At 24.0% G+C, this 21,716-nt stretch overlaps 1 protein-coding gene across 1 annotated transcript in view; it reads left to right on the top strand.

Moving 5' to 3' along the window:
* The first annotated feature begins 693 nt into the window (after positions 1-693).
* Positions 694-21,716, top strand: part of LOC145842389 (transmembrane and coiled-coil domains protein 2-like) — a 36,958-nt gene continuing 15,935 nt past the window's right edge. Inside the window, exons 1-6 of the mRNA XM_082949818.1 lie at positions 694-785; positions 2,097-2,197; positions 3,032-3,095; positions 3,889-3,985; positions 13,580-13,674; positions 14,142-14,308. Of these exons, the coding sequence (XP_082805944.1) occupies positions 723-785; positions 2,097-2,197; positions 3,032-3,095; positions 3,889-3,985; positions 13,580-13,674; positions 14,142-14,308 (587 nt within the window). The 5' untranslated portion in view covers positions 694-722. The remainder of the gene's footprint in view (positions 786-2,096; positions 2,198-3,031; positions 3,096-3,888; positions 3,986-13,579; positions 13,675-14,141; positions 14,309-21,716) is intronic.

Raw genomic sequence — 21,716 nt, forward strand, 5'->3', positions numbered from 1 at the left:
TTATTTAATTTAAGTAAATTTTAGTCTTTTTGTAAAGTTTTTTGTAGAACTTTTAATTACAACATATTATTTTATTGTTTCAGTTTTTCTATTTAGCTTATACTAATAGCTTGAGTAAAGTCAATTTAAACATCTTTAAATTTTTTTATAATTATTTGTAAAAGTTTTTAATTAATAGTAATTTATAAAAATGCTTAATGAAGAAAATAATGCTTAACAACCAGTTTAAGTAAAATAAAAAATGTATTATAAAACAAACAACTTTAATTTTTGACTGCATGACAATTTAATTTAAAAAATTCAAATTATTCAAAAAAGTTATATATAAAAGGCCATATCTAATGAAAAATTTTTAAGTTTGACAAAACAACAATTGTACCAGTAGGTTATGACAGTAAAAAAAGCATTTATTAAAAAAAAGTTCATAAAAAAAAGGTTTATTTTAGTAATTTTTTTAATGTTTTTCAACTATATCTCAAAAAACAATTATTTGATATTAAAAGAAAATTAAATGTAAAAGATGATGTAGAAAATAATATCATGATATTAAAAAAAAAATTTCACAAACAACTCAGAATTATCAGACTTTCAGAAATTCGAATTTTTGTGCACCTGTGATTTTTTATGTCAATAGCATTTACTTTTGTAGTTATTAGTTGTCTCACACAATTTGTTGTATTTATTTTGTTTTTAAAGTTTCACACAGATGCTAGTAGTTAAAAATGTTGAAAAGAGTTCAAAGCAACTTGAAAAGATTGAATTCTAGCCGAAGCAGCTCACCTCAGGTTAGATACAAAACATTTTCAAGTATTAAACATATTTTTTGAACATTATACTTGTTGAACATTCTATTTTGAACATTCTATTTAAATAAGGTTTATTTAATCACTGACAATGTCTTTGACCGAATATAAGAATAAATTCATTATTTCTCCTCTAGTAGTTGAGATCTCTGTATTTGTTTTTTGAACAATAAAACTTTGCTCATTTTTTTAAAACAAAAAAATAAATAGAACAATAATGTAATTGAACTTCTGTTCATTTAAGTACCATTTAAAAAAATCAGAGAGACTTAAAGAGGTAAAGGATTACATTTTAAACTTAACTGTTCATCATATCTGTTAAGCACAGTTATTGAACTTTTAATTAGTTGTTTAAACTTTATTTTTTTTAAAGTTCTGCATGACAAAATAAAGCATATGAAGCATAAATTTTTTACTTCTGCCTACCAGTAGTTTCAAAACTAAATTGAAAAAACTTAAAGCTATTTGTTATCAAAACAAAATGTTTAACACACCAGTTGAAATTATTTTTAAGAAACTTCAATAAAAGTTATAATTTTGGCTTAGTTTAGTTTTTTATGTCTTTTATAAAGTTTCATTTTATAATACATTTTATCAGCTAATAATTTTAGTTTCTCACCAAATTTTAATTAATGTAGTTTTGTAAATGCAATTTTACAGTCATAAGTATTGCTTAATTGCCCAGTTACAATTAAATTATTTTGAATTGGAAAAAAAAACAATTTGTCTTATTTGTATTGCTTTTAAAAAGAGTTCAAATTAGACAATAAAGTTTTGTGATGTCAATTGTGTTTTTTTTAACTAGATGTAGAGGTTCAAAAAAACTGCAAATTAATTTTTTTTTAAATTTTTATTTTGAGCATTTTTATTTATGATAACTAGTATATAACTAATTTAATTACTTATAGTAAATTTATTTCTAATAAATTAAAAAACTACTTTGCACTAATACAAGCATTACACATTAAAATAGAAATAAAGTGCTACATTACTTAAGATAATATAAGACTGTGAACACAGTTTGACTCATTTAATAAAACTACTAAAAGCAATAATAACACTACAACTTGCATTGCATCCAAACTACTAATTTTTGATTTACATAGAAGACTTGTACAAACAAGTTATTTGTTCTATAACTAATTTAAATTATGATTTATTTTATTACCTGCTAATGGACAACAGCTTGTAAAAACATTAATTGTTTGTAATAAGTTATTTGATTATCTAAATTAAAATTTTAAGCTTTATTCAAATTTAATAACATAACATCAATTAATTATTTTCATACAGCCGCCATCCTTGAGACACAGCTCGGAAAATTCGAATAAGTCTGATGAAACTCCAACCAAAAGTCGCAAAAGCAAAGACTCAGACTCAGCTAAGAAGTCCAGGTAGTTTTTGTTAAATAAGTTTTAAGTAAGTTTAAAATTTAAAATTTAAGTAATTTAAAATATGAAAGTCATGGATTTAATATATAAATTATAACAATAACTTTCAAACTTATGGTCAACACTATTGTTTTGTATAATATCACATAGTTTTTGGTTAGAAAATACTGAAAAGTAGTGAAAATACTATACATTTTTTGATTTGAACACTCTTTTTGTTAACTATGATAGATTATATCAAGTACTAAAAAGGACTAGTTAAACATATAAAATAGTTTTACAATAAAAAGTTGTACTTAGCTTAAGAACTTGAGTGTACTTTGGGACTCAAATCGTCTATACTAACTTTTGTGTATTTTAAGGTTTCTTTAAATTAAAAGTATTACTAGTATGACAAAGTTTTACCTTTAAAAAATTACAACTGTTGTTGTAAATACTACTTAACCTTAAAGTTTAAAGTTTACTATAGAAATTTGTTAGGTTATTATTTATTTATTTAACTTGACATGTATATAAGTGGTAAGTTTTAAACAATAAATCTAAACTGATCAAGTTACACTAATTTGACAAAAACACTTTGATAGCAATCATTGTAAAAAAAAAAGCTTAAAAAAGCTATAATTTGATTGGTATCAACTTAGTAAAAAAATGTGTGATTAACTAAAAAGTTTTGTTAAAAAATCATGCAAACATTTCTAAAACAGCTGAAGTGTTTAAATCTCATTTATTGTAGTAGGTTTTGGAATTCATGTTTAAATTATTTTAAAAGTGTTATGTATATTTGAAATTTTTTGAAAATAAATTGTGAACATTATTAAAAATATTTTTATCCAACAGATCACTAAAGCGCAGCAAGGAAAACTTACAAATTAGTTATTCGAACCTGACAGAAGATAATGATGTAAGTTTTTTAAAAAACATATATGACTGTTAAAATATTAACATAATTTGAATTGGGTTTTGCAAAGTGTGTATTCTGTTTTATAAGTTGAAATTGTTTCAAAAAACAAATCTCTAGCTAGTTTGTTTTGATATTTAAAAAATTTAGTATTTATTTTTTTGCAAAATTTTAAACTATTGATTTCATTTAGATGCATATATGAATAAAAGAGCTTTAAGTGTTTATAATTCTTTAAAATATTTTAAATTCTGTATTTTATAATTTTATTTTGAGCTTTTAGTGATACTTTATATTTGACACGGAACTTTCTAAAGTAGCTTTGGTTTAAAAAATTTGTTTTTAGCTTGTGCTTTTACAGTTTGCTGTTTAACCATTTAATATATTTTGATGACAGTGTGTAAATGACTAAAAGTCAAAGTTTTAAAAATTATTAGATTTATTAATATTAATAAATAATAGATTTAAATGTTGTTTTACAACAGCTAAGGTTATGCTTGTTGCTTTACGTTTGATTACAGTTTTAAGAGAAGTTATTAAAAAATTTTAATCAAAACAAACTTGAAAAAAAGTGTACAAAGAAAACACTTTGTTTGGATTGTAATATGTTTTTTATTCTACTATCGGATATATTTTTTTCAAGTAGCTTTTGGGTTTATAAAAATGCATAACTTTACTACTGATGTATACTTTAACAGTTTTTTCCTAACTTTGTTGTGTTAGGATTCAAAACCATGATTATCAACTCAAACTTAAAATATATTTTGTTCTGTTAATTCAAAACCTTTCTTCACAGCTGAATGACTTCAAACCTGTAGCTTCCGAAGACTCTTATCTAAGGGAAAACCCCCAAACTGAACATTCGTTGAACGGGTCCATCATCAGCATGTCAGGTTGGTTGCATGTTTAATATTTTTATGACCACATATATATAAATACACAAATTAATGGAATCAGAACTTTATTTTTATATTGTTCTTGGTTGCTTGGCTATTGACTAAAAAAATTTTCAAACATTTTTTTTCTGAGTTTGACGCTATTGAAGAGAGTTTGTAAAACAAAGTAGAAAAAAAGATAAACTAGCTTTTGAAGAGACTTTTTAGAAATACTTTTTGCTACTTATAATTGATTGAAAAAAATTTGAGTATGTTTTGCTTTATAAAGATTCATTATGAATTGTGGTTTGATATTTAAGATTACTCTTAAAACTAGTATACTTATACGCAGCAAAAAAATAAGTTATGCCACGAAAAAAAGAAGTTTGCTTATAAGACAAAAAGTCAAATTAAATATTTTACAATCAAGTTATAAAAATAAATTTATATATAACACTATGACTATGTAGGACAAAAATTAGATTAGCTTAACTTTAAAATAATATATAGTAAATTATTTGAAAGTTTAAAAGATGTAGCAAAGCATTTTTGATATGTAAAACTTAACTTTTGTTAAGAAACAATGTTTAAAATGTATTACATTCGACTCAATGACGTGGTAAGTACGTAGTTTTCGTCTGAAGTTTAACTGACTGACACTGTAAGCGTGTCGTGCACAAGGCACATATGTTTCGTGCAAACTTTTTGATTTATTATCAAAAATAACTATATTGACAAGTGGATTTTTTACAATGTGTTACTTCACCCGTGTTTGAATTGTTTCATAGAAACTTGCGTGCCTTTTTTGCTTTACAAGTCGAACAGAAACTGCTTACGTCTAAAATTTTAAATTAAAAATGTTGGACATTGTGTACTGAATTGTTTTTAGAGTTATCAAATGTATTACGAAGTACTCGTTTGGTTACTTCAAGGTTATTGTGAATTTTGTCTTTGGTTCGCATGCTTTTTAATTGAAAAAGTTTGAGTTGCTCTTAATTTTTACAGGAAATAAGCTATTAACAAATAAGTTTGAATTATTTTTCTTACAAACCAAACTGTTCTATTTTTGTAGCCTCTTTAATAAATACAGATGCGAAAAGCATTATTTTAATAATTTAGTTCACATTCATCATAAATTTTGGTTTAATTTTTTCCAATTACCAAAAAGAAAATTTCAAAAACTGTTTAAATCGTTCAAACACCGCGTTTGAACAAAGTCAAAATTTTCCTATTTTCGAATTAAACGGTCACTTTAGTGCGTAAATGTTGTAAAATTAAGGTGGATTTCGCCTGGAAATTCATGCCATCTGGGTGATTTATAATATTTTCGCGGTTGTTTAGCATGCACGACTTACCGTATGGAACGCAACAACAAGCAGTTGCTACATGGCTGCAATGGAATGTGTTTCACATTATCAGTTGGAGTATTTTCAATTGTAAAACTAAACACTGGTTGTAAGATTTTTACAAATCTTTTAAACTTTACTGAACATGTAAAGAAAATAAATTGCAGGCATGTTTAAGCTACTATTTTTCTTTGAACTACTGGAAAAAATGAAAATATATGTTTTTAATTTTGTAATCTATTTTTATTTGTTTATCGGTGCTTTTCGTTAAACTTAAACTTTGATACTTCACAACCACATGTGTAATAATTAATTACGTAGCTGCTATACAAAAAATTCATTTGTTTAATGTACTTACGTTTGTTACAATTAAATCTTTCATCAGTTCGTTTACACTAATTTCTACAATTGACTGTTGTTAGGTCAAACCTTTTCTTTTAGTAAATATTTATCTAACTGAAGCTTTAGCAACTAGGTTAAAGATCCAGTTTCATTTGAGAAAGAAATTACTTGTAAGTGATAAAAATTCTTAAAAAACAGTTTTTTCATACCCAATCCCTGGAAAGTTATTTGATTTGTAGAAATTTTGTATGAATTCGCGGTATTTCTATGCTTGATTTAGTCTCCGGAACTTTGACATTAAAATGCTAATAGTCTGAAGTTTTCTTGCTTTTAAGAAATAATTCATCCTTTAAATCTTTAGATTTTGTTGTAATTACATCTTTCGTTCACTTGATTTATCCATTAAGACTTTCAGAAGTGTAAAAAGTACATTTTAAGTATTAAAGTGTCAAACAATACATATAACCATCTGTTTTTAACCTTTTTAGAAATATCTATGAAATAATTTTCAAATAGTAAAATGTAATGAATCATTTTATTTATTTGTACTTTTTGAAAAAATAAATTAATTTAACTTTGTAAAATTTATGTAATTAATGTTAAATATTTAAAAGTAAAATTGATTACTTTAAGTATGTTTTTGTTCTATCTTACATAAATATGAAAAAAGTAGTTATTTAATAAATAATTAGGTACCTTATTAAATAAATATTTTGAGTTTTTATATACAGGTATAAAATAAAAACTTTACAGTGCTTATACAACAAAAAAAATCCTATGCATAAAAAAATAATTACATAAATAACACAAAAAGCGTTGACGTAAAGAAAACTAAAAATAAACTATAAAAACAACAATTTACTGAACAAAGTTTCAAAATTTCAATAAACAAAAGTAAAAAAAAAAATTATATATATATATATATACTTTACTACTACTAACTACATATATATATATATATATATATATATATGTAGTTAGCTGTAATTTGGTATAATAAAAGTTATAGGGTTAGTTGAATTAAAATACTTTATTATGTCACTGATAGTTTAGAGCTTCATAAGTGTTTAGTAAGTCTGTAAATCAAAGCAAAGTACATCTCTATTAACCAGTGTAATAGACAGCTGTGTAATTGTAAACTGTTTTTGTTCAGATAGTTTAGTTTATAAGTAGCACATGCAAATTTTAAAAGTTTTTGTTACACATTTGTCTTTAGAAGTTTTTATGCTGTATATATTTAATACAAAATTAGCAAAAATAAAAAAATTAACTGGTTAATACTTTAAATTTTTTTATCGTGTATAACTATACTAGTTTAAATACTAATTATATTCAGTCTGGTTTAATTAGACAAAATTAAATTGCTAAGCTCCTAAAATATTTTAGATAATTTAATCGTCTAAGTACTAAAGCTTTAACTAATTTTTTTGTTGAAAAACTTGAAACCTTAGAAAATTTCGTTTATTTTAATTGCTTCATTGAATAAGTATCGTTTTTAATAACAGCTAACTTATATTTCCTTACTTTTATATTTTCTATTGATTTTTATTAATTTGAAAAGCTAACCATATAGTTTATGTTGGTTTAGTTTTTTTAAATAATACCATCTGAAACTTAATACCAAACCAATGAAGCAGCTATTTTGTTTGGAGATAATTAAAAAAATATTTTGTTTAAAACTAAGAGCAAAAAGACTATAATTATTAAAATGAAAGTGCTTATTTTTAAAAGTAATTCTAAATCGCTACATTTGATATGCTTTGAAAATTTAACTACTTTACTTCCAGAATTTATGTTTTTATAATAAGGAGTAAGGTAATAGTTTGTTTTTTTAAGAAATGTCATAAAGTAATTTTGTAATGCGCAGAATTACAATACAGTTTTATTACATTTGTGTTATGTGCATTATTTGTTAAGTTCTTCTTAAACTTTAATCTTTCAAAAGTTGTACGCTATTAAGTTTACTTTTTTAAGCTGAAGTGTTTTGTACAAGTTTTAGTTTAATAGCAGTTAGCTTTTTTTTAAGATTAAAATGTAATTAAAACTACTGAAGTAGTATGTAAATACATAATGAAGTAACATGAAAAGTAATGCTTTTTTAAATTTTTAAAGCTCATGATAAAGTTTTGCATTTAAAAAGACTTAAATATTGGTTAAAGTTATTTTAAAGAGAAAAATTTGCTTTGGAAAGGCGTGGGCTGTACCCAAATCAATATACATATAAATCTGAAAGTTTTAATTTTATATCATTTGAGTTTATATGACTGTGCGTTTATAGTAATTTCTGTAAATCCTTATTAATTGAATTGAATTGTGTTAAACTAGTATTTTAGTTAAGCGCTTTGTTGAAAAGAAAGGATAGTTCGTTTTAATTATTTATTTTTATTATGTTGGCAGTTATAATTTGAATATATTTTTTATTTTTTTCTTTTTTAATTGTTTTGTTTTTCCAAGAACTATGTGCTAAATGTAGTTGTTTGTTTTAATTTTTTTAATTGTATATGTTTGCTTTAGTTTGCATTTATATAGTTAGATAAGTTCATAATTTTTTTAAACTTATTAATTTAATTTATTTTTTGGAGCTATCGTTGTTTGAAACATTATAAATTTTTACATGATATTTATGTTGAAATTAAGTTTTTTTAAAACTTATAACACGTTGCTTTTAGTTGTAAGGACTCAACTGTTTATCTTTACTTTATTATAACATGTTTTGAAAATTTTTGATTAATTTTATTTTTATAGTTAGTAAAACTTTCTAAAAACTTTGTTAAAACAATAACTTTGTCCAAACTAAAAAAATTAAAACATTTATTATAAAACATTTTCAATTATCAGAATAACTAAACCTCGTTGTACTAAGTTTGAAGTTTTTGTAAAAAGCATACTTTTTCATTTAAAATTTTCTAATTTAAGACATAAAAGTTTAAATATTTGAATACTAAAAACTACAAAAATTCGTAAAATTTTAGGGTTTAAGTTCAATTTTAGTATAAACTGAACGCCATCAGCACATACCAATTATATTGGTTATTTTAAATTATTTTGTTGTTGTTCCTATTTGAACATCGAACTTTGAAGCTTTTTTACTTGTTCTAACTTTTAATTTAAAAATAATTAGCCGTTATTTAATCTGTGTATGTTTTTTTATTTTACCTTTATTGAATAATTATTACACATAGGCAGAATTTGATAAAAGCAAAAGGCTGCTCATAAAATAAAAAATAGTTTTGTGGTACTTTGGCTAACTGAAAACAAAAGTTATAATATTTTTTTCTAAAAAAAAGATATTTTGTTCGAAAAAATAAGAATAGTTTACTTTTGAAACAACTGGATCAAAATATATTTTAAACAACTTTGTTTTCCTTTTTTTCTTAAACATTGTAAAACTTTTACGGCAGCTTTACAATTAACAAAAAACAAAAAAAAAATCACTTCTAGATTTTTAGACATAACAACAAAAACAACTTGTGAATGTGAAAACATTTCAACTACAACTCTTCCAAATATACAACTTCTTTTGAACGTAAAAAAGACATTTAAAACACTGACCGTCCAATACAAACTAAAAAACTGTCTTCGCCAAATCACAATAAAAAAAAGCGCAAAAGCCTGAAAGGTTTTATAGCTAAGAGATTGAGAAAACTCGATTGCACAGATTACAAGAAGCTGGGTAAAACACCGGAGGATAATTTTGATGAAGGTAATGAAAGTTGTTAAATAATATAAATCATATAGATATTTTAAAGCAGACTCAGTTTCGGTCAAAGACCTCTTCAGTGCTTATTTAAAATAATCTTATTCAAATAGAAATATTCTCCTCTAGAGGTTGAGACCTTTTTATTAGTTTTCGAAAAATCAAAACATATAATAAATCATATAGGTTGAAAAGGTAAAAAATAGGTGTATAGAATACATAGCAATTAAATTGATTGTGTTATTTTCTTTGTCTTCTACATATACTTAAAAAATACCTGCTGTCTCGCATTGCGTTGGAAATTTTATATACTATCAAATATTTTTAGTATTAATTGAACAATTTTAAATGTAAATCATATAGGTTAAAAGGGTAAAAAATAAGTTTTATAGTGATATGGAGTAAATTGGTAGATTGTATTGATTTCATTGTCTTTTATTTTTAGTAGACAATTTTTTGGTGTCTTATTTAGAAGATAACTGTTTAAAATTATTATTAAAGCTCGAGTCAAAGAATTTTGAAATAGGTTCAAATTAATTATGATTTCGGTGTTTCAATAAAAATGTATTATAGTTTAACTGTTTATTTTAATTTATTATAATATTTAAAAAATAAAAATAATATAAAATACATAATAAACCTATAAACTTTTATAAATTTGTTGAAATCAATTTATGTCTAAGCTTTTAGTTTATTGAGGTTTAATTGAAAAAATGAAACAAAGTAATTAGTTACATGGCGTGAACATGAAAAAAAAAACTAGTATATTTAAAAAAAGTCTATTGAGAATAAATAAATTATAAGGCACGCGTAAAAGATATTTTTCTTGTCTGTTGAAAGGCGTGTACAAAGCATTTAGTTTATATGTTTTTTACGTTTGTTAAAGTAAAAAAATTATAAGTAAATTATATCCTTCTGATTATTAAAAATATGTTTTCACTTTTTTTTTAACTAAAAGTCTGAATAATATTAATTTGATAGTTTATTGTAATTGTAAAAAAAGTTACAAAAGAACTTAAAGATAAAGTTTACCTGCTTAGAACTATTTGTGTTGGTATTTTCATTGAATTATGGTAATAAAAAAGGCTATTTTGTAAAGTTATATAAATATTACTATTTATTATTTCTATAAATAAATAAAAAATCCAATTAGTTGAAATTTTTATGTTTTAGTTTTAAACCGAAAATAAGGTTTTAGGACTTTTATTAACTGTAATGTTATTATTAGAAATTAAAAAAATTTCAGTAGCACTTTAAGAATAGATAAGTTTTTAAACTTCCAGAAAGTTTTTGCTATAAATAGTTAGCTTCTAATAACCGAGTTGGTTTTTTTGATTATCTAACTTGTTTTTGTACAATTTAGTTTGATAAAACATAAAACAACCTTTCATATTAGAGTAAATAATTTAAAATAACTTTAGTAGTTAGTAACATGTTTGGTTACTAAAAAATGAAACTTAAAAACTTAATTTATTGTAACTTAATAATTTTATTTCTTAATGGGTGTTTTATTGAATTACGACTTCTAATAAAATCTTACTTACTTTAGTATTTTATACTATAAATATTGTTTTTATTCTTTTACTCTTTTTTTTTTTGTTTACTCGTTAAGTTCTAAATTAATTTAATTACAAAACCCATTTAACTATTTCAACCTTTTTTTCTTGCCTTTTTTGTTTTTTTGTATTTGGTAGAAGTGTTTTCTTAAAAAAGCAACAAGGTACATTTTACGATTCATATGCAAGAATAAAATACAGTTTAATTTTGATCTATCGTTTTGTTATGGATTTTAAAGTTAGATAATATTTTTATCCTTTTATTTTTTTGTTGTTTTTTAACAGCTTTTTAGTTTTTTATGTAAAGAAAAAAATACAAATGGCTTGTGTAGTAGCAAATTAGCTATTTTAAACGTCCAAATTATAAAAGATTTATTAGTTTAAGGTTTCTAAAAAAATATGTTTTAAACACATAAAAAGAAAAAAAAACTTATAACAAAAAAAAAAGTGAGTTTCTGAGTAAATAAAGATTAAGTAATAAAAGTTATTGAAACCCGCCTAGAGGATTATTTTTATGGGTAAGCACTGTTCACTAAAATTGACCACAGACTAATTTGTTAAGTGGTTTATTTACTAGCGTTTAAAGTAAACTGAATTTTTGTGTCGTTTATCAAGTTTTAATGTTTTTTTAGTTTGCACTTTTTTTTAATAAAATAACATTTGAAAGAATATATTTTTGATTAGTAGATGCTTATAAAAAAATTTGAATTATTTTTGTTATACATTTTTAATTCTACAAGTAATATAACGCATGAATATGATATTATTTTAAAATTTATACCAGTAGATAAGCTTGGATTATTAAAAAAATTATCTTATATAAAATACAATAACAGATTAAGGTTATAATGTAAGACAATTAAACTTTTTCTAACAAATATTATTGTCAGAAATAGTTTTACTTAAAATGATGATAGTAAATACTAATATTATTGTCAGTTTATTTACTCATTTAAAAGAAAGTTTCATTTAAGCAACAACTTTGTTTTTTAAAACATATCTAATTTTATGTTAACCCTAAGAGCAGGGTTAGAAAATGTGGCTTTACTATAACTCATAAAACTAAAAAAGACTGAATTAGTTAGGTTTTTTTTAATAGTTTTTACTTCTATATCGCTTATCTAAATATATAATGTTTTTATCAGATCAATTTCGTTTTCTTCAACTCTTTGTTTCTTACCTAAGTATAAGTTTTAGCAGTTGATGTTAAAAAAACCTAAAGGTTTAATTGAGTAAGTTTTGTTAACTTTTGTACTTTTAGTTATCTGTTTTTTACATGTTACAAAAAAAGTATTTAAAAATAACCAACAGCTGTTATTTTTCTAAACAATAAATTTGATTTTTTGTCTGAAAACCAATACACACACTGTTAAAGAAATGTATGTAATAAACTTTAATTAGGTTTTAAAAATGAAATCAGCTCATTCAACAATGCCTTAAAATGTTTGAAGTGCAATTTAATTAAGTAATATGTTTGGGTATTCTCACAAAAACAAACCACAATCAAATTTGCTTGTGGCTTTTTTCATTGTTGAATTCAAACCAGAATGTTTTCAGTGTCAGACGTATCAAATAAAAAGTTGTCTGAAAAACACCAAATCTTTCAATGAGAAAATTACTTGTTGTGTTGAGAATATAAGCAGACTGTTATATTGAGAAACAGTTTAAATTTAAAAAAATATAATAAATTGTACAAAAAAAGCTGATATTTGTCAAAAAAAAATAAAAGCTGGTAAAATATATGTCCAGAAAAACAAAGTTGCTCATTTAAAAATATCTTAGTATTAATATGTGTGTTGAAAATGATAAAAAATACCTATCTTAATGAAAAACCTCAAAAACCTTTCTAGTTGGAACGAGAAAGTTCAAGCAGTTCACTGGAAAAAGATAAACTGCTAAAAGCCTTCACTTAATGTTAAATTGTGTTGACAGTAGTCTCAACATACCTAAGCTGTTGTTTCATGCACTTTTATTGATTCATTTTGCTGGAATTTAATTAGCAGGGTCAACAAGTTACTTTCTATCCCTTATGTGTGTGCATATATAAATGTTTAATTTTGATTCATTACATTTGCTCTGCTTCTAAAGCGGATTAACTTTGTTTTGTTTGGCTGCACTTATAACTTAATTCAGAGAAAGATTAGCTGTGTAAATTGTGTTGCGTTTATTTAGTTATTAGGAAGTTTTGAGGTTAACTTTTGCTATACAGTTGGCTGGTGAGTGTTTCTATTGTTGAAATGTGTGTTTTTAGACTTATCTTTCGAGGAATTTTAGTTGTTACGTATAGAATAGGTTTAAATTAGGTATTAGAATTGGTTGTTTTTTGTATTGACTAATTAACATTTAATTGTTTTATTATTCTGGGAACAAAAAACTAGAGTAGTACTTAAAACATATATCTTGTTTTTAAATACAACTTTTTCATGTAAAGTATTTCTATGAATTACTTTTGAAGAAAATTGATTTTGTTATAAAAATTTGTTGTACTTTTCAAAAAGTTTAGTTTATTTATAATAAGCAAAAATAATTTTTACAAAAATCGATCAATTTTAACAACATTACAAGTATATAAAAATAGATTACTTTAAAATCACATGGTTGGAGACATATTCAGCAACTATTGCAAAAAAAAAATTTCATATACCAATTAAACAATTACCATTTTTTACAGACGAGAGACCAGTGCAACCATTAACAGCGAACCAGCAAACCACCCAGCCACCAACTTTCTACCTGCCCAATTCCACTCCCTCCACGACCAGCAAAGTTAGTTTTAAATGGTTTTTTAATGAAATAATAAAAAATAAAAAACTCTATTTGTGTTCAAAATTATTTTTTTTTATTTGCGTTTCATGTGTTATTATTTGAGCAGAAGTTTTTTTTTGTCTTAACTATTCAAAGTTGGTTTGAAGTCACTCTAATGTGCTCAGCTCATCTAAAGCATTTCTGTGTTTAGAGCGATGCTTTTTTCACTTATGTTTAAGTTGACAGAACTCTTAACACACTGAGTCGCGTAAACTTACAAATAAAAGCCTGTTTCCAATTTTTTCGAGTGGTCGGAACCTCGAAAAGTTGAAAATAAAACTCACAGATTAATTAATATCGTGTTTGTTATCAAACTTATGACCACATATCAGAATGCAAAGCGCCAATAAATACTTAAATATTATTTTATAAGTACTAAAAAAAAACGTAACTTTACAAGGAAATGACAAACAAATTATTTTCCATAGCAACCATCAAATTCGAACCACCCGTCAACCAGCAGCCGACCCCCTTCTCTGGTGATCGATCAGGTGGATGGTTGCCTGGGTGACAGAATTGGTTTCCATGGTGACAGGAGTGGCGACAGGATGGCCAATCAGATCGAAGCTCTCAAAACTAAAATTTTCAAAATAGAGTGAGTGCTTCAATAGTTATTTAGTTAAATAAAACTCATTTTTTAGTTTTGATTTTTGTGTTGCACTAAAGTTTTTTAATAAATAGTTTTTGAATATGTGTTCAGGAATGCGTAACTCAAACAAAAAAGCATTGATTGTTTTAATCTATAGTTATTGTTGTTATCTAAATTAATTTAAGGTATTTATTGTTTTTTATTGTATCTGGTTTAAATGGACATAGTAAAATTATTTACACTGTTCCATAAATTTTTCATGTTTGCGCACTGCGTTTTACTGTTGTTTCGTTTGTAGATAATATTTTTATAACTTAAAAAAGTATTTTTAAAACGTACGCTACCAAGCACTTGTTATTTATTAGGGATTCTTAAAAATACCTTGAATCTCTTGCAATGTTATTTGTTTTCTGTTGAAAAAATACATTTATGTTTTGCGCATTTTAGATAAACAAAAAAAAAAAACAATATGGTACATTTTATTGACTTTTAATTTACTACTTTTAATTTTTATTCAAATATTCAACCTAAAAAAAGTTTTTAACGTATTGAAACCAGCAAAACTATTTTGACGTCACAATGCCAACAGTAAAGCGGAAAACTTTTGCAGTTCGCATGCGCTGCCAATATTTCATTTAATTAGAAACGATTGTTTTGAATTTTATTGATATTTCCAAGAAATTCCTGTTTCCTGTTGTTCTGTTTGTAATATTTAAATTTAGATTTCAAGTGCCCTGTTGATTTGCATTTTTTTTAGAAATTTTTTTTGTTGTAAAAAAAATTTAAGCTTTTTTTTTTCAGGCAATTCATTTTCTCATTTAATGATGCTTTCTAAACTTTTAATTTGTCCTTTATACAATAAAAGATGTTTTCTTATGTTTTTCCTCATAAGTCATTTTTTTGTTGTTTTTAGCTCTTTTGACACTAAGAATTTTTCATTTAGAATGAAAAACCTTTCTTACTCTGTACTTACCAAAGTTGTTGCACTTAATTGTGATTTTGTAAATAATAAAAAACTTTATGTTTACCAAACACTAACATTTTTTATGCAGTTCTTAATAAACACTGTTATAAGTGCTTCTTGAAGCTTTTCTCTTTCTAAAAATTTTCTAATCAGTTAAACCTGTACCCAACAAAACCTCTTTTTGAATTATTTGTTTCAAATATATTACAGCTGTGTTTGTGGTTGTTATTGCCTGTATAGTTTAATAAATTTTACAGCCATGATAAAGTTAAAGTTTAAGTGTTTTGTAAAGCTCCTAGTACTTAGTGTTTAGCTAGCTAAAGTTTAGAGTTTTAAAGTTGAAAGTTTTCTAAATAGTTGTGTAACAATTTACGTGCAACTTCTGAGCTTGTGTAAACTCGAATATGTACAGAGTTCTTTATACTAGTGATTAAAAAATCTTTATTAATTATCTGAATGTAGCTTCCTTACATAAAATCTCTAAATTGATTGATGTTATAATTTTATAAACTTTGTTCGCACTTAGCTATAGAGTAACCTTCTCACAAAAGTGTTCATTTTTATTTAAAGTTTGTTAAATGTAGCTACAAGCTTTTAGATTTTGTCTGGAAGAAAATTTACACATTACTAATAAAATAAAACAAGTTTTAGAAAAAAACTTTTTCATCTGCTTGTAAAATATTAAAAAAAGTGATATGGTGGCCAACACACCAACATGGTCTTGTTACAAATTTGATGTGCAAAGTCTTTAAAAAGAATCATTACAACAAAAGAAGTGCAAACACTAAAAGCTCTTAAAATGCCAAGAAAAGCTTAAAACGCTAAAATAAATCACCAAAAAAAGAAGCAAATTTACCCGTACGCAGCAATACCCGTAATATGTTGGTTCGCCGACGTATGGAACTTGAGGTTTTAATAATTCATTCGAACGTGGCTTGTTTTGAATGATTATGTACGAAGCAGTCTTGCGTCATTTTCCAAATTACTTTTTGTTTCCCACTGAGAAGAAGGTCAAGTGTTATTGTTAAAACTCTGTAAATGTTAACCGTCGAGTTTTGATGGAAATTTATTTCAACGAAAGATTCGGTTTGGTTTTGGGTTGGCGTATGAATGCAATTAGTTTTGATCCGTTCTTTCTAAAGAAAGTTTAAATTACTTTTTTTGTTTTAAAACTTGTTTCTTAAACTAAAGGGTTTTTAATTTCAAATTTTTTGTAATTTTTTATTTTTTTTTTATTGGTACGTTTTCTAGAGCACCCAGCTAAACTGAAAACTATTTAACAGATGATAGTTATTATGAACTTATCATTGATTAATCTAATTCATAAATTTCAACACTTCGTAAGTAGGTTTTGTGTTTAAATAAATATAGACTGATTGTTTAAAATTAGTTAGAAGTTTTAATTGACGAAATTAAATTTCTTAAAATAAATTTTTTGACATTCTTAAAGTTTGTTAAATATAATTTTTTGTTTATTTAGATTAACGAGTCTATCATAAATAATAAATTATAAATATTTTAAAAAAATTGTTAAGCTTTAAAGTTATAGTTTTTATGATAAAATGTTTTATAGTTAAAACCTAATTGATATGCCAATTGATAAGTTCTAGAATCTGAAATCTATTAGCTACGTAAAACAATTGGGTTGGCCGCATTAATATTATTTTTGAAACTTTTTATTTATTCTCTGTAAAGATTCTTATGTAAATATGAAACAGTTTTAGTACAGTATTAAAAAAAGTAAACCCCTATCACTAACCAATTTAACCCAAAATTTAAAATCTAAGCCCTTATCCTTAGTCCTTTTATCTAAACATATAACAATTAGTACTTTTGAAAAAAGTTAAAACAAACATAAATCAAGTTTTGCCAGTCTAAATTGAACAGTAATACTGTAGTCAGAAGATAAATATATTTTGTGTATGTTGATAGGTATTTCTATGACAACTACAATATGACTAATCTTATATGTTATGTAATTGGAATTATTTAATAATGAGTTGCGCCAAAGTTCAACTACTGTATTATTAAAAGCTTGAAGTAAGTTTAATTTTTTTCTTTGTAGTAAGTGTATTGGGTAATTACTACAAGTGTTTGTTCTTATAGATAACGATGAAATGTTTTAATAAGCACTCAATTAAAAAGGTGGTTGAAGCTTGTATAGTTTTTAAGAACTGTTTTGAAAATTGTAAAAAACCTTTAAGATTTTGTTGTTTAATTTAAGATGAGATGCTAGTATGATTAAGAAAAAGATTAAAAAACACAAACTAAAACTGTTTTTGTTTATTTAAAAGTACAGACAAACGTTTGTGTTTGTGCTATTTAAGTTTCTTATCGCCAGATTGTCGCTATGTTCATCAGATAAAAATAAAAAACTACTTGAACCCAAAAAATCTAAACAGTTAATCTTTGAAAATGTATGTGAACGTTAAATATGAATGTAATAGTTTATATGTTTTTAAAACTTTTTGTACTGTTTGCTAAATAATATTATTTTAAGTGTCTTTAAATAACAATTACGAAAATATTTTCAAGTAAAATTCATTATCTCTTTTTTTTTTTCTTAAATACGTTACATTTATGCATTCTTTTTTTCTTGAAATTAATTTTAACTTAGAGAATAATTTGGTTTCATAAAAAACGTATAAAAATAAATTCTGCATATTACAGTATAATTATGAGTTATATTAGCTTAAGCTGTACCACTTAAATTTGTTTATGTTATAACATAATAAGAAGTACTTGAAGTTTTTTTTGTTTTATTACTCAGAAGAAAAAAAAAACTATGACTAATAATCTGTTGAGATTAGCCTGAAATTGATTAAACTTTTTTTAATCTCAAATCTATGTGTTAAACGTGATAAATTTAACTGTTCTACTTTAATGAACTGTGTTTTACAAACTAAAGTATTTGATTTTTATGTAAATTATAAACATTTTTATGTTTAATTGTGTTAAAAATTAGTTTAGTAATTATGTTTGGCTGAGAGATAATTTTAGTTTAAAAGGATTATTAAATTCTGTGTCACAAAAACTGAAAAATAAAAGTGACAATGTTTTCTTTTTTGCTGCTTTGTAGGAATAGTTTTCATTTTTTCAGCAAAACTTTTCTTTAAACTAAATGATATCATTTTCAAAATAAACAAACAGTAGCTTTTGTGACGTCACATTTAAAATTGTTTCTGACATCACAGTTGAAATTTTGCGCGCTTATTCACTGAAGCACCATCGAATTTGGGAGAAACATTTTTTAAAATTGATTAGATAACTAGTTTCGAACTTCCATAATTAGCAAGTGAGTTTTTCAATGACTTATTTCTTCTGTTTGAATAAAATTGTAATTCTATTGTAAAACAAAGTTGTTTTATAATAAGTAAGTAGGTATTTGTGATCAAAATAGAAAACTTTGCAATTGTTTTACTACTGTTTAAATTGGTACTTTAGTAATTATTGTGACTTCAAATTTTTTTGAACAAAAAGTTTAAATTCAATCTAAGTTGCATAGAACTAAAAAAAATTCTGAGATAGTTTTTTTGTTTATGTTTAGTAATACTAGTTAAGAATTAAAAAAAATAAGTCAGTTAGTTGAGTTGTTGTTATCATGCATAAATAAAGTTTTGTGTTAGAACTAAAGTGAGTTTTGATGCTTCCAAAGTACAACTTTAGAATATTATTAATTCAGTTACATAACTCTAGTAGAAACAAACATTTAGTACTTAACACTTTATACAAATTCTAATGCGATAATTTCAGCTAATAAGTGTAATTGATTGAAAATGTCCCAAGTCAATTGGTGGTCATGTAACATTATCCAGTGGAATTTTCTTATTAACTTTGAATGTTTCTTCTGCGTCATTCACTAATGATCAGTGGTTTTTAAATTTTATTGTTTCGCAACCAATTGCATCAAATCAAATATTTAAGCAATGAAATTTTAGTTTTTGTTTTCACAATTTGCTTTTAAAAGTACACAAACTAGTTCTGTTTTTCACTTATATGGTATTTGAAATTATTACCATAACTGTTTATTTGTATAATTACCCAGAAAGTATTAGTTTAAGTGTAAAGTTTATATACTTTCAGAAATAGTTTAAGAAAAATGATAATTTCGTTAGTAAAAACTAAACATATACTTTTTTCCTATTATATAACGTTTAAGACTTATAATTAAAAAAATATCGAAAAATTTATTTGATATTTTATTGCTTTTTTGCATAGTATGAAAAATCAAACAAAAACATATATTTTTATAGTTTCAAAATTTAATAAATAAATATTAGATATTTTTTAACTCTTGATATAAAATCGATTTTAGTTTCTATTCTTTGGAAGTTTACAATAAATCTAAAAATAAAAGTTATGTGCGTAGTATTCCTATAAATGTCTTTATTTATTTCTAAATCTAAATTACTTTTTAGTTATACAGATATAGCTGTTACAAAGGAATTTGTTTTATAACCTTTTGGTATTTTTTGTCTGAAAAAAAGTTATTTTAATGAAAATAGATTTAATAAACGTAACTTAAAAAATTATAATAAACGTAAATAGAATATCAATTTATTTCATTTAAAGCTTAATTAAGTCTTAATTTTATAGTGTATTTGTTCTTTATTCATTTAGAAGGTTAACAAAAGGTTAACTGAAACAATTTTATAATGATAAGTTTTTTGATTAGTATTGAAAATATAACTTTTTGCATAACATATAAATTTCCAAAACTATTTTTACATGTTTTAAAGTTGTATTTTAATTAAGGATAACATTAAACAATCTGTAGATTTCATAACGATTTTTTAATTATTTATTTAAAAAAACATTTTTTTTTACTTTTGAGGTTTACATTTTCTAAGCTTGTTTTAATTATAATTTAAAATACATTAAATCGTTTCAAGTGTTGTAATTTAAAATTAAATTTTCCTAAAAGTTCAAATGCTTGTAGTTTAGTTGTGTACTATGTTAAAAAAGCTTTAAAATGAAAAAATTTCAAAATTAATTTTAGATTGTTTCATGGTATCATAACTTATATGTACAAAATAAATTTTTTTAAATGTTTTGTTGCAATTTTTAACAATTTTTAACTTTAATTCTACTTTAGCTTGAGTTTTAATGCGCTTGATTTAAAAATAAAAAACAGATTAAATCTAATTTGTCTAAACATATTGCTGAAAATCAGATATATATATTTTTTGATTTAAGTGAAGATATCACATGATGTATGCAAAATCAGTCCTTAAACTTTGATAAAAGGCTTAAAGATGCTTCTCGTTAAAGTTATCTTCCATTTATCTGTTTCAAACGACTTTTATCAGTCTATAGTTCAAATAAGTGTATTAAGTCTGCAAACACCAATGTTTAAGCTTTTTTTTGTATTTCAGACGTGTTAAGCTGTCACAATGCATAAAATATTATTGTTGAATTATTACTTTATAAAACAGTAGTTTGTTAACTTTTGTGTACTTAAATAACCTTTTACTTTTTAGTTACAAAACCAGTACTTCAATCAAAATATTAAAAGTTTATGACTAATATAGATGAGTATAGTAAATTTTGTAAAGTAAACAGTTTAAAATGTAAGAAGTAGATATTGAAAATGTTTAATTTAGTTGTTAAAAGTATAAAGTTTTTGAATTAAGATTTTCGTTAATCATCAGAAAGTTATAAATAGTTGTTTTTTTAATCGAATTACTTTAACAAATCATTCATGTACCTTAATTTAACTTATTTTTACTTGTAAATTTTTTTTTAAACTTATTTTTAATTTTTTAGTAAGTAAAAATGATATCATATTAATCACCAGTAGCTTTGTACATTTTTCTCTTTACTGAAGGTTTTCATTTATTATGCCAATATGTCTCAAGTTTTTCAATATTTTAGGGTTTTAAAAATTGTTAATTTTGATTTCGAAGTGCATTAAATATTAATGTAAAGCATTGTACATAGGTTACACTTCTGCAAATATTTTCAATGTTAAAATACTGTAATTTTTATAAATGTTTTATTAACAGTTAGTTTCATGTTTTTGATATAAAGTTGTCGAAACTATAACGTAATACTTGATTAAATAAAGCTAAACAAATAAGAGTTTAGACTTTTATTAATGATTGCTTTCTAGTAATTTGTTTTAATTAATAACTTTATTAAAATTGAAGTACCCACTACAAATTTGTTTGTTTATTTGAATGAGAAACCTTTTAGCTGCTACTTTACCAAAAACAACACTATTTCCGTAAACAAAGGCCCGTAAAAGTTTATTACAAACAAACAAGACAAACATGACCCAAAGTAACTTCAATTCAAATGTTTTCTTTATAAAATAACTTTTCTCCTGTGTATGTGGTATGGTATTGTGTTGTCTGGTTATTGTAATGTGTGAAATTATCTTTGTATATTGAAACCGGTGATTTATTTGTGTTTTCTCTACGCATCAACTGTATTGTGTGTCAAATGATT

The sequence above is a fragment of the Thalia democratica genome, chromosome 8, assembly GCF_965202585.1.
Source record: "Thalia democratica chromosome 8, ktThaDemo2.hap1.1, whole genome shotgun sequence".
Taxonomy (NCBI): Eukaryota; Metazoa; Chordata; class Thaliacea; order Salpida; family Salpidae; genus Thalia; species Thalia democratica.